General features: G+C 40.8%; 1 protein-coding gene across 1 annotated transcript in view; it reads right to left on the reverse strand.

Annotated features, from left to right (window-relative positions):
- The window catches only part of CFAP58 (cilia and flagella associated protein 58), a 62,492-nt gene extending 54,629 nt beyond the window's left edge, over positions 1-7,863 (reverse strand). The window contains exons 1-4 of the mRNA XM_054163590.1: positions 7,855-7,863; positions 6,413-6,559; positions 5,604-5,888; positions 43-188 (exon numbers count right to left, since the gene is read on the reverse strand). Coding sequence (XP_054019565.1) covers positions 43-188; positions 5,604-5,888; positions 6,413-6,559; positions 7,855-7,863 — 587 coding nt within the window. The remainder of the gene's footprint in view (positions 1-42; positions 189-5,603; positions 5,889-6,412; positions 6,560-7,854) is intronic.
- Between the last annotated feature and the right edge of the window lie 6,517 nt (positions 7,864-14,380).

The following is a 14,380-nucleotide window of genomic DNA, read 5'->3' on the forward strand; positions in this document are numbered from 1 at the left end:
GAAGATCAGATCAGGCTTTCCCCCTTCCTGAGGAAATCTTACTTGTCTTGTCCCAGAGATGATCCAGATCCTTCCTCCACTAACTTACTGAGGTGGGCAATTTTCTTTTTCAATGATTTAATAGTTTCTTTGGCTTCCTGCTCCTTTTCATAGGCTCTGTCCACCATTTTCCAGGCCTTTTCAAGTTCCTAGAACAAAATGGAAAACAATTACATGAATTAAATGAACAATTATGTAAATTAAACCAGCAACAAATTAAAAATTAATTGCCTCATATTTTAGTTAACTTTAAAAAAAAAAAGAGCTTTTCATGCCTTTTCATGATATGATTCATGATTTTCTTCACCAGTTTTCTTTTCAACAAGGGCATTAGCAAACACTTTGAGCCATTCAGACCGCATCAATTTCCACACCAAAAGCTTCAACTCATTTTCTTTAACACACAGACCTGAAGATTATCAAGTCTCATTCTATGAGAGTGCCCAGTCATGTGAGTCTCAATAACATCCAAGAATTTACTAAAAAATTCAGTGCCCACAAAAGTACCATCTACTTAAATAGCTCCCTTATGTCTGTGAAACACTTCTTAGCTGTTATAATGATGAACATCCAATTTGATCTGTATGAAAAAAGATGTTACTCTGGGCCTTTCTCCCACTTTGTCCATTTTTATCTGTGGAGACATAGTGTACTTTGATTTTAGCTACATATTTAACAAGCCAACACTCTCATGCCAAATTTCAGCCCATGGAATTATTCATGCACCTCTCACAAGCTCAGGATTTAATATCCACAAATGGGATAGAGGAGGAGGGTTCACCTGATGCTTTAAACTTCCTCTGCAGCTCTCTCCCTTGAATGAGATCCTTAAGAATAACACAGCAGGCCTATTCCTTACCAGATTCAAACCAAGCTCCTACCAGCTCTGGAATTTTGTGCTAACAAAATGTGTAAACTCAGAAAGTGACTGGTCTGGAAGAAAAGTTCCTGAAGATTCAGTAAATAATGAAGACACTACTTTTGAGACTAGAAGTCCCTGAGCTGAAAGTTACTACATGATGTCCTCTCCCTCTCTCATGATCTTTTCTCAGCTGGCTTTTCTCAGTGGAGTTCTGGACCTAATGGACCGGTACAGATTTAGACTCCAAGTGTGGTTGTACAGCTCAAGGGTCTCCCCAGGCACAGCCACATAGGAGCACCATTACATCAGGCTGTAATATCCCTTTGGACTCCAACCTGCATCATATGAAAATGTGGCAGGAAGGGGAAAAAACCCCATCTCCACAATGAAGAATATCAAGTTCAATAGTGAAATTAATTTATCTGGTTCTGAAAGAAAACAACCACAGCAACAACAACAACAACAAACCCCAACTATTTAACATTAAATTCAGTATGATGACACCTGCATTTTGGTATATTATTGTGGTGGGTTGAAGTTTCCCCCCAGCTAAATTTTAAAGGCATAGCCTAAACCCACCACAATTATTAATACATTTATTGACCTCTTTTAAGTCAAATAAATGCAATACTTAACTATTTACTGCCTACATTCAAAATTCAGCCATTGAACTAGCAGAAGTAAGAGGCTACCTGAGTTTTCTGTCAAAGTAACACAAAATATAACATCTGTAGTCTCTTCAAAATGGAACGGGAATATAGAGCTTTTCATAGCGTCAGGGTTGGAAGGGACCACAAGGATCACCTAGTTCCAATCCCCATGCCATGGGCAGGGACACCTCACACTAGATCAGGTTGGCCAGAGCCTCATCCAGCCTGGTCTTAAACACCTCCAGGGATGGGGCCTCAACCACCTCCCTGGACAACCCATTCCAGGGCTTCACCACTCTCACGGTGAAGAATTTCTTCCTCACGTCCAGCCAGAATCTCCCCACCTCCAGCTTCATTCCACTCCCCCTAGTCCTATCACTACCTGACATCCTGAGAAGTCCCTCCCCAGCCTTCTTGTAGGCCCCCTTCAGATACTGGAAGGCCACAATTAGGTCACCTCGGAGCCTTCTCTTCTCCAGACTGAACATCCCCAACTCCTTCAGTCTGTCCTCATAGAGAGGTGCTCCAGCCCTCTGATGATAGTTTCATTTTATTTATTCAATTAGATCAGGAATGTTTGCTCCCCATTCCCTCCTCCCCCCCCCCCCCCAAAAAAAAAAGATAAATTAAGAGTTAAACAGTGGTCTTCAGTTGTTCAGAAATTCTGAAGGAGATTACAGTCAATTAAATTCACTACCTACAAACAGCACTTTCATTGCTTAATAAGTTACTTAGTTCAGCATTTAGTTTGAAAAATGTGCTTTTCACTTACATCAAGCATATTTAAACAGTTTTAAATATTAAAATCCCTTTTTGTGGTTTATACATTTTGAGCTCTAATTTTCATGTGAGTGCAGCAATGATTACACACAAAGGATTAAGTAGCACCCAGTAAATAATAAATGTTTCATTCATTATTATCTTACATTAAGATGTTCAATTATGAAATTTCAACACATGCAAGTTAGGCTGAATAATGGCATAAAGACAGCATGTATCATCTTAACTGTCATAAAAGCATAAAATAGAGCTGTAAATAAGTATGTTTCAAATTTTCCAACCTATAAGAAGCAACCTCTAGGAAAACGCAAATGGAAAGCAAGATTAAAGCTGATTACTCAAACCAAAGCTTCTTGCCAGCTGATTAGACTGTGATTAAAATTGGTGAATTATTATGATTGGAGTTTTGGAGGATAGAACTGGTGAATAAAATCAATCTGCCCTTTGAGAGGTCTTACTGGCTTTAGTGTGCATTTCGTTCTGGTGAGTATTTGCAGAACTGATCCCCTCAATTCAGATAAGCAGTGTTTTCAGCTCAGCCTAAGCTCAGACTTTTTAACTTTATCTTTCTTTTGATGTGTAAAAACAATTGCCTTGAATCTGTATTAATAAAATCAGTTTTTATCAATCAAGCTAGTTGGAACAGATGATGGCCCTATTAATAAGCAAAATCTAAAAATTCATTTGCTACAGATCTCAGCAACAGCAAAACTGGGCTTCACTCTAGCTGTTTCTTGATTGTGTCTTTGAGTAGCAGATCAACACATTGCTTCCTTTAACTTCAGAAGTAAAGGAAGGAAATTTTTGATGGTAAATGATTCCCATTAACAAATATTTGAATGATCACTTAGTGGAGAGGGAAACTGACAGAATGCAAAATGTTGGCATCACTGGGTAATAGCAGTACCTGCTTAGGTAGGTAACACACATTGCAATCTGTTGTATCATTAAAGATGGAAGTACTTTGGATATTTGCAATAAGAATTCTTTGAGAAGTATGGGAAATCTGGAAATTGTGAAGCAGAATTCATAAACTGTGGCTGCCTTGCTTTATTTTCATTAGATATCCCAACAGATTGCATCATTTTAACTGCTCAGAAACTGAGAATTACTTTCTGTCTATATTGGATTAATATCCTTGGAAATTGAAAACTTGGTAGTTCCAAGGAGAGCAGTACAAGCTTCTGTAAATTCTCCTTCTAGCATTCTTCCAGGGCAGCCTTGTGGATCAGTGTCCCTATCAATGAAAAAGAGAATTGTATTCTCTTTGTGTTTAGCTTGGCCCTTTGCTCCTTTAATATAACTGAACAGCAGACTGTTATGTCCAGCTTATTAAAACTACAAAACAAAGCAATGAACACCCATGAGACATTTAACAGTTATTGATTATCACTGACCTGGGTCCTACCAGCCACTCATCTGTGCAGTTAACCCCTGCCCCTACACAAATCCTACTGATTACAACCAGGCTCCACATGGAAAACAAAATGTTGCTTCTGCAACTTTAATTTGTATATGAAACAATGACCTCGAAGAGGAAGGCTGTACACCTGCTACCCTGATGACCCATCAAGTCACCAAGATTTAGGGGCTTAATTTGAAGCACCTATACAATTTTTACACGAACAGCACCACTAGGATTCTCCTATCTTGTATAAATAATGCAACAGTGGAAGAGATTGTTTAATTTAGCGCTGAAGAACATCACCTTTGCTGTTGTAGCACTTGAACTTCCCTCAGCACTTGCCTTGGGCACTTGTGAAAGACGTTTTTCAAATGTCAGTACAATTATAGTGAAGTGCTACAGCTGTACTGGAACTTCCATTTGGGCAGAAGAATATAACGTAAAATATGAAGTGTACACCAAACAAAACTCCAAAATACAAAAATGAACATTTCAAATAATACCCAAATAACTCCTGAACATTTAAAGGAAAGCCTATTTCTCACAGCCAAACTGAAAAAGCATCAGCGCTATTCACTTGGCCCACAGCACACTACTAGAACTGAAATGTCACATGGTGTGCATAGCATGTCATTTCTAATAGGATCATATTGTCAAGCATCTTTTTCACTACAAAATCCCTTAGCTGGTTCAATAGTAGGTGGTATTGTCAAGGCAGACCTTGCTTGAGCTTCAAATTAGCTGCTGGAATTGGAAAGCCTCTTATTTTCCCTACTCTTCTGGTCCTCAGTTTTATGACAATCTTATTACCAAGACAATGTCTAAGAATCGTTGCAGTTCCTGACACTCACCTACCAGGTTTTGATTAGCAGCAATGAATATCAACAAGATTTTCTACAGCTTTTCTACTCCTTGAGGATGCTTTGAGCAGTCCCGTGGGCTTGAAAGCTGCAGCTATAGGATGACAGCACTGCTACCCATATTTAACTCTGAGTGTATTTTCTTCAAGTTCTAAAGACAAGAAGCTTAATTTCAAAGGCCTGTATTTTTGTAGTGCTCACAGATCACTTTGGATTCTTACACTGAATTTACTTTACTGAAACAAAACTCCTGTAAGCCATGGAGGTTTCTCAATTAAATGTTAAATTAAAGACTGTCTAAGTACCACAGCCGAAATTCTTCTGGTGTCATCAGAAGGAAAAAAAATTCAAACCACAGTCTTCTGATCATTTGGCAGCTTTAGGTTTCTGGTAGTCAAACCTCACTAATGCTGAAAACATTGACTGTTTTTAGCAAGTCAGGTACTTTGATTTGACAGAGTTCAAATCAATAAGAACAAGAAACACGTCAGAGTAAATTGGCAAAATCACATTGAAATGCTATATAGGATTCCTTTTCAAAAACACCATGAAACATTTATTTATATGAGTTGATGACACTTCCCTGGTCTACAATCCATATTTCAGCAAGTAAATATAATTTTTTTTTCCCCCTATTCTGGCAACAGTTAAAATGCAAGCAGCCCTTCAAAAATATTAATGAAGCAAAACTTGTATACCAAGTTGAAAATGTGCTATTTGACATAGGGAATGCGTAAACAAAAACAATTAGTGAGTACTGGACAGCAGATAGAGTTGGTTTAGTTCAAGTAAAGACAACATTTGACTGAAACCTGTAAAAGCATCAGGCTGAGGATGCAAAGCAACTCGTTAGAGAGGAGAGGTTAAAGAATTGTAGACGCCAGCTCTATACTTAGTCCTCCAGCTAGTTCTCTACATAAAACAAAGTGCTCTTGCAGATGCTTTTCTTACTACCATGTTTTTCAATTACAATTTCAGATCATGCTTAATTCTATTCAAAACACTACCTCCTTCAATGATGATATTGTTTCCTGATCATCTTTAGAGAGCTCTGTGAGTACAGCCACTTTAGATGAATTCGCCACAAGTTCGGCATTCAGCGCCCTGCATTTCTCCATGAGACGCTTTTCATTCTCATGAGACTTCTTCATAATAGCATAGAGCTTCTCATATTCTATACAGAATTTTTCCAGAGTTTTATCTCCCTTAAGAAGACTGATGACTTCTTGGAAATCTTTTTCCAGTGCTTCAAATGCACTCTCCTCCTCCATATATGGGTTGTCAGCCTCTTCCTGAATGAAATGAGAAGATCAACAAACAGGAGGAATTCAACATCTCACACATGACCCACAGGTATAAAATGCAATATGGTGAGTGTGGAACAGCTACTAAGAAATCATGACAAAATTTTCTGAAGTAACAGGTTTCTTGCTAGCATATGAAAAGCACATTGCAGGCTGTATTTCAAACAGATTTCCCCTGATTTTTACTGAAATAACTTGTGCTTTCACATAGTTCTTGTAATCGAGTACCATAACTCTATAAAATAGCTATAAAATATCATTGTTGTGACAGTGTTTAAACAATACATCAACTGTTCAGGAAGGCTAGGACTTTAGCCTCATTTCTTCCCAGTTCTCTGCACTCTAAAGTCTGATTAGCTTACACTTGCTATGCAGATAGTGCCAGCAAATCACTTGCAGATAAGCGTGTTTGAAATCCTCAGTACTGCCAATGCAAGCCAATCCTTCATCCGCAGGAAATGCTACTGTTAAACCTTTCACAAGAGACATTTTTGATCTAGCTCAGTTCTGACATCACATGTTGCCAGCTTGGTTGCTGAAAACTTAATCCCACCAGTATTTTTCACAACAGCTTTAAATAAGCCTCCATTGTAGCCCTCAACGTAACACAACTGTACCGAGATGAAGTGGCATGGCCATTTCTTCAGAGTTAGCTCAATCTAAGGAGCAAGACAAATCAGCCCACAGGTTGCTTCATGCTGTCACTGATACATGGCTGTCATTAGTCAAGCTTGCATAAAATTGATCAGAAAGTCTCTATGCTGCAATTGGAAGTCCAGGCATATATCCTTATGATTGTGTCAGAGGCGGACTCACTAGGACAGGTAAACAGCTCTCCTACTAGCACTGGCCATGGATGGTATAGCGAGACCCCTCACAAAGGAAAGGCAATGACACGTACAGATCCCACAGCCTTAAAAATCATAGAATCATAGAATCAGTCAGGGTTGCAAGGGACCACAAGGATCATCTAGTTCCAACCCCCCTGCCATGGGCAGGGACACCTCACACTAGATCAGGCTGGCCAGAGCCTCATCCAGCCTGGTCTTAAACACCTCCAGGGATGGCGCCCCCAACCACCTAAATCTGCCCTTGTATCTGTCCATTCCCCCCCAAAAAATGGACTGCTGTTTCAAAAATGGTTCAGGGCCCTACTCACCACTTGAATAGTTTAAAGGTGAGAAATCTATCAAAAAATGAAAAAAAAAAAAATAAATTCTGAGCACAAAATGACATTTCCTTTGTTTCATTGTTTGGGGAGCTGGAAGGGGAGAACGTAAGTTCACACTACCTGGAAAATCTGAAATTAAAAGACCCTTATGACTTGATAGAAAGATGAGGCTCCACAGTATGTCAAAGCAGAGGCAGCAGCTCCAAATCCCCCCTCGTGTCAAGGTTCTGATTTGATAATTTTTATTGTTGGGTTGTTTTTTGTTTCTTTTGTCTGTCACAGAGTTCAGTGAGAAAATAAGCAAAAGCAACTGGCATATTAAAGTCCTCACTGGGTTAGTCTGTGTGGCATGGATGAATTTTGCTGCATAATCCCTTCAAATCTGCTCCTGCAGCTCACAGCAACAAATTTGGGTTTCTTCTTATTTCATCCTCCTCCCCAACATCAAACCTTCAGTTTGGCTCTTGTTTACATTTGTCATCATAAAGAGGAGCAACAGCAAGTGGGAGAGGTGGGAGAGGAGGTAGCAATTGACACCCATGCTCTTAAAAGTAGCAGGTGTTCCTCAAATTTAAGTGTTATTACTGCCTTTGTGCAAGTACTGTAATTGCTCGTATTTTCAACAAGGATCTATCTGAGCTAGGCTCGCAAAAGTAACCTGACTCGTAAAGATGGCATACTGATATCGGTGATCTGGAGATGTTGTTGGACTTACTCTGTGGTACAGCGTTCCTTCTGTTCAAGAAACAGGCGGGGAATGGAGGGGGGAGGGGGGTGTCTCACCTCAGCCATGCTGCCGGTGGGCTGGGGGCCCTGGAAGCTGGGTCGGGGATCGGTTCTTGTGCCTTGGAGGGCCGAGGCCGCGGCGCTCCAGGGGCCGCCGCGATGTATCCCAGCAACGGCGGCGGGCGGGGCCGTTGTGGCCGCTGTGGCGGGCCGTGGGACTGGGACACCGAGTGTGGCCCCCGCGGTTGCGGGACGCACACTGTTTTGTGGGCCCAGAGGCTACTTGGAGAGGCTACTTGGAGAGGCCCGTTGCAGCCCTGGCCCCTCGGCCTCGTTTTTTTCCCAAAGCCGTCCATCTTGCTGTGGAAATCGTGCCTTCGCGGACTGTAACCAACGACACTGAGGAGTATCGCCCCCCTGACGTGGAAGGCCAGGTGACGCTCCTGGGGCAGAGCGGGGCGGGCAGCGAGGTGTAGCAGCTCAGCTCAAGTGTCTCCTCAAGGTACGGAGGGAGGCAGGGCCCCGTGGAAGGCGATAAAAGCACATTTGTGCGGGTTTGTTGCACAAATGACATTTGGGGCCTGGCTCCTGTCATTTCGGTGCACCTGCCTATTTGTGCTAGCTCGTATCTATATGTGATTGATTATGTACGTGCTGTAGGAGAAGGGAAGGCAGGCCAGTGGCTGTACACTTCGAGAGCTAGGCTCAAGTAGCAGCAGGTGCTATTTGCTCCACTCCCAGCCAACCCTTCAAATACTTGCTTTTATCTCTGTGGGGCCAGAAATTCATTAGTTTAATAGCTTTTTAGGGCAGGGGATGCACTGTACCATATATGCACTCCCTTGAAGAATGGATGTTAGATGTGACCTTAAAGCCACACTTGAACCTAATAATGTCAATGGAAAACTTTTTCTCTTCCTTGTTCAATGATGCCTGAATTGCAGGGCTTCATTTTTCTGATTACATGGCAAAGTAGGCAATTTCAAATGGTCTGATTTCACCAATAGAACTGGAGAATAATAGATATTTTATAATGTATCCCCTATATGTATATATCCTACACATTGAAACATACTTTCAATCATCCCAAAGCACACTTAAAATAAACCAAAAATCAGTAAAGTTCCTTTTCTAAGTTTTGCAGTCTTTTTTTTTTCCTCATTTCTTTTGTACTGATGTGTTTTTTTTACAAATTAAAATCACTGGGAAGATGATCAGGATAAAGTCCTTGATTCCAGGATTTTGGATTCACAAATGGGCCAAACTTTTAGCCTTTTAAAACAAAATTACTACGTGTGCAAATAAATATCAAAAGGTATGATTTTAATTTTCTAGCAAAATGGAGAAAGGAGATAACATTCAGAATTTAAAACAATAGTAGTAGTAGTAGTAGTAATAATAATAATAATATAAACAGACATCTCTTCAAATTTACATGTTAAATATGTAACCAGGATACTTATTATAGTCCTTCTTATGGCTTTGACAACAAAACAGGCGTGGAAACTTAGGAAGGGGGGTAATTATGTTTGTGCTTTGGGTTAATGTTTGTACTCATGTGTAACAGCATAAAGGACACCCATTTACTAAGACACTCTCATGAGCTTCCTGATCTACTTGAAGGGCTGCCTGGGGAGGTGGTGGAGTCGCCATCACTGGAGGTTTTTAGGAGAAGACTTGACGGGGTGCTTGGTGCCGTGGGTTAGTTGTTTGGGCGGTGTTGGATTGGTTGATGGGTTGGACGCGATGATCTTGAAGGTCTCTTCCAACCTGGTTTATTCTATGTATTCTATGTATTCTTATTGCACAGGGGTTAGAATAGATGATCTTGAAAGGTCCCTTCCAACCCAAAAGGTTCTATGGTTCTAGTCTATGTTTTTCAAACTCATGGTGATTTGTGTCCTGTGAGACACTGCGAGGGTGGCTGTACAGTCTGGTCTCCCAGATGAGTGCCATTTGAGCTAAATTCATTCAAATTTGACAAGTTTGCCATTATGGTAGCTGCATCGCTTAACTGTAGTTGCAGACATAGGGTTGTGTCCATGATAACTCATGCAAAAACCCATTTTTGGTAAGCCAGTCATCAGGATTTAAAATACCACAACTCACTGCACATAGTTTCAAGTGCTATCAGGACACAACTATGTGACAAGACTCAAGTATTAACTTTAAATTAATTCTGCAGCAAACCTGCAGAATGCCTCAATGAATTAATGACCAGGGAGCTAGACTAATGATCAAGAGGACATCTGGGTTTCTGACCTTAAGAACTTTCTGTAGCTTGGGAACAGCCACTTAAAATTCCCAGTGCTTTATATATTCATCAATAAAGTGGAAATTACCACGTTTGCCATCCTGCAATAGTGTTGTAACTCTCATGGCTGTAAATGATGCACTCTTGTCACAGATCGACCCTCTAGACAAGACAGAGGTCTTGAAGGGGGATCACTTTTTAACAATCCCATTTAAACTGAGCCTGTGTTCCCAGCTTTGGGGGGAAACCTTTCTGCTAGTAAGAGCAAAAAAGCTCCCACAGTCACAGAAGGGGAAAAAAAGAAAAAGAATAAATCACATTAAATAAAAATAAATAAATCTCTAGTAATAGCAGGGACAAGCCATGCCCACAAAGTTTCAGTTCAATGAAAAGACTGGTTTGGATTTTTTTCCCCTGAATAGCTGACTTTGTTCAAGAGACACTCATACTTTATGGTAAATAGGCAGAATCACCTGTTTCACTAGCTGCATAAAAGAGAGGTTCACATCAGTGGGGTGTGTTTGTGTGTGTGCAGAAAGGGTTGCTAGAGAAGAAATATTTGCTTACTGATTTATTTGAGGTCACAACCCTCAGGCAGTTAATTTAATGCATGCTTTAAACTGTAGTGGCATGAAACTGATAAGCCATCGCCGAGTGTGAAGATTTATGGGCTACTGCAGAGATATAAATAAATAGAGTTAAATCTTATCATAACATCAAGAGAATGTAAGCAATTTAGGGTAGGTACCACGACAGTACGTGTCTTCTGGAAAGCATAAAATGCACCTTGTGGACACGGGAATGTAACAAGAAGTGATAAAGGAAAGCCTGGGAGTGGTGGGGTTGAAAAGGGTTTTCTTTCACACCATGCTCTTGTAAGACCATCACTAGGTGGCACTCCACCACCACAGTGGTTTGAGAAACTACCCCCAGCCCTCCCCCGTCCCCTAACAGCCACTTTCAGCCCCTACAAGCTCGAGCTTTTCTTGCTTAGAAACGTGTTACAAATACTGAGTAATACATGGAGACATAATGGTTGGGTGGACGTGTTCATGGAGGAGGGCCTGCATTTGCACACAATTTTATTCAGTTTACTTAGATAATATGATTGATGGGAGGTTACCACAAAGGAAAGCAGAATTTATCTAACAATTTACTATTGGTAAAATATTCTTTTATATATACTACAGATATGTTACATAGATATTACTTATCTAACTGCAAGTCTTGTCATTTCCCCAGTGATATGGAGGTCCATCATAACCTCATGGCCTCACACATCAATGACATTACACACATTGTGAATCGACTGATGTCCTGGGACGTGCCCTGGAAGCCAGTTTGCTTCCTCAGCCTCCCATCAGTTTTGCAGTATTCAAAGGAACAAGAGCTTGCTAAAAATACTTCTTTTTCTCCAGTGACAGGGAAGTGCTATGTGGTCCTTGATTACTTAATTATCTAACACATTTTTACTACATCCTTTCTGCATGTCTTCTCCTCCTATTATTGTCAAACTAAATGATAGATTTATAATGTGAAAAGTTGTTCAGATTAAATTGGATTGAGGCTCTCTACTTTGTTCATAAAGATCACACAACATCTCAGAGAGCAGTAACCTTTGATCATGGTTGGCACTGGAGTTGAGCCAGTGTTCTTAAGAGGAAGAAACATTACCATTTTCATAAACAGTTAAATCATGGGAATGTTTTGATTAACAGAAACACCCAATAAAGAGCTTGGTTAGTTCTGAGGCAGAAGCTAAAGCTGACAAGCGGTCTGGGTGTAACGTACAATTACATGCTCTACATAAAAAATAAAATAGATTACAATTATGGAAAGCAACTAAAATTAAGTCAATAATCCTGGAACTAAGCTTCTATCCCCCAGCACGGTTTGAAAGTGCACAACAGTTTTCCCTCCCATTTTTTCTCTCAGTTTTGCAACTAGGATTACAATGGGCTGCCACACTTTTTTAGAAGATTCCTCTCCTCTCTCCTTCCCTGAGCCAAATCCAGGAAAGTGCTTCACAGATCACCATCACTGCCCACTGACATGCAGCTCTGGAGAGTGACAGGGCAGGCACTCTTCCTCCTATAAGTTTTGGAAGAATGGTCTGGTAGAAGTGACCCTCCCCATCCCAGCTGCCCAGCATCATTAATCCTTAGAGAGGCTATGAAGGAAAGCCTACAAGATAACAGAGATGCACTTGTCCCTGCACAGCACTCAGGTTTCCTTCAGTGCATGATTTCTATTAGCTGCTTACCCATTCTGATCCATAGCTGTCTTCTCAACATTTGGGTGTATTTTAAAAGGAGTTTCAAGTATGTCTAGAGTCTTCATGTGTTCATGAGCAGAAACAGCTTCCCGCCACGCTTTCCAGTAACAGTTCCAGCAGCAGATTCCATGTCTTGATCTCTGATTTGTGTTCCACTCAGATTTTTTTCTTCACCCTTTTAATTTTCAACCACCAAATCTTTCCCCAGCTGAAAATTTGTCTGAGCCCTCTGGGAGGAAGAGGCTGTTAAAAAAATTTGTAATACCCAGGGAAGGCTATAGGAATCTCAGAGATTTAAGATGTTTGTAAGGTCAGGTGTAAGGGTGTAGATGAGGACACCATATGGTGAGCGGTGAGGAGATGACTCCCTGCATATTTCCTTGCATGGTACTTAGGAGGTGTGAAATATTCACGGGTGGAAGGGAGTCTCCCACTCCCTTTTCCCCTTGGCCTGCTCATGCTCCTGCTCTGCTGGGTCACACTAAGCTGTGCCTATTAAAATCCTGTCTCCTTTAGGCTTACACAAATGCTTGCAGTAGGGGGCCAGCAAGGCCTGATTTGAGCAAGATTATTATTCCTGCTTTCTCTGTGTTGAGTGTAATGTGATTCCTCTGTGTACTACAGGTTAATAGCTGTCTCTTGTGCTCCTTGTGAAGGTGACAGCTGGAAGCATGGTTCACCCATGGCCTCTCTATTGCATCTGTATTCTCTCCTTGGAGATCTTGTGAAACTACGACTTTTATTTACTGCTTGTAATAGTTTAAGGAAATATTGCCAGTTTTGTAAGAGATGAGAAATACTAGTGGAAAGAATATAAAATAATACCTCAGTCTCCCATGACATCTGAAGGCAGATGAGAAAGATATCTAGAATTTAACTCTCAGCCCAAATCTTGCTCTTGTCCTTCTCCTGCTGATGGGATCTTAGAGTCCATTTTAGAAATAATACTATATATAATTTCTGCTGCAGTAGCAGCCATGTGACAGTGCCACAGGCTATGTCCCACTGTGCAAGGAACTGTGGTACTGTTACTCCACTGTTCACAGCTTCAGGTCCTGCCCAACATCACACTAAGGTTAGCGGAGCTTTGCTCATTATCAGATAAATTACTACTTTCAGCAAGATAATGATCTTAAGGCTTCTGCAGTGCAGCAGTCCTCAAACAATGAATCATGTGCTGGAGTTGTCAGGATATGTGCTTTTACCTTTCCCTCCTCTTTCGAACTGCTGAACTGCATCCAAAAAAATGAATACAAATCAAATCAATGTGTCTGGGTTTGACTTTTCCATTTATATGTATCACATTGTTATCATAATTTTATACCATTTTGGGTGGCATGGAAAGTAGATCCTGAATGGGATGGTGGATGTGTAATACAATCTGTTGGGCTGTGAGCCTTCCTTTGAAAAATGTTCAGACCTTTTCCCTGTATCCCAGGGAAAATTTGCACCTGAGTATAAATTATAGTCACTGTAACCTATAGTGATCTGTATTGTCCAATGTGTATACACATATGTAGGCCAAATCAGCAATTACTTTCTTGTCAGGCTTTATACAGGTGATATTTAATAGACAATTCCCTTTGGCTTAGGTGATGAATAGCAGTTATCTAGGAGAAGGAGCGTTTTTTTCTCTTTCTTCTGCTGCTGCCACAAAATTCCCAAGGGAAATAAATAATTCACCAAGATGGGCCGAGTCCTGCAGCACAAAAGTCAGGAGACTCCACTACTGCTGTTGCTAGAGATGATTTTCATAGGTTATGGTATAATGAGAAAGAAATGTGCTACCAGCACCCAGGTTGCCAATAAACCTGAATAAACTCAGTTCAGGTACTAAGGAACACACACATTTAAGAACACAGACTTTTTGAGTAGCATTAAACCTGTTGCTAATTCAATAAGGATGTCAAGAAAATCAAAGAACAAGCTGACTTAACAGTCCCAGGTATCAGTCACAAGCCTGATGGTTTCAGTGCTGAGCTGCACCACTGCATGTGTGGTGCCTTCTTGATACCGCAGAGTCTGTGTAATGTAACAGACTGGCTCCCACCACA

The sequence above is a fragment of the Dryobates pubescens genome, chromosome 8, assembly GCF_014839835.1.
Source record: "Dryobates pubescens isolate bDryPub1 chromosome 8, bDryPub1.pri, whole genome shotgun sequence".
Taxonomy (NCBI): Eukaryota; Metazoa; Chordata; class Aves; order Piciformes; family Picidae; genus Dryobates; species Dryobates pubescens.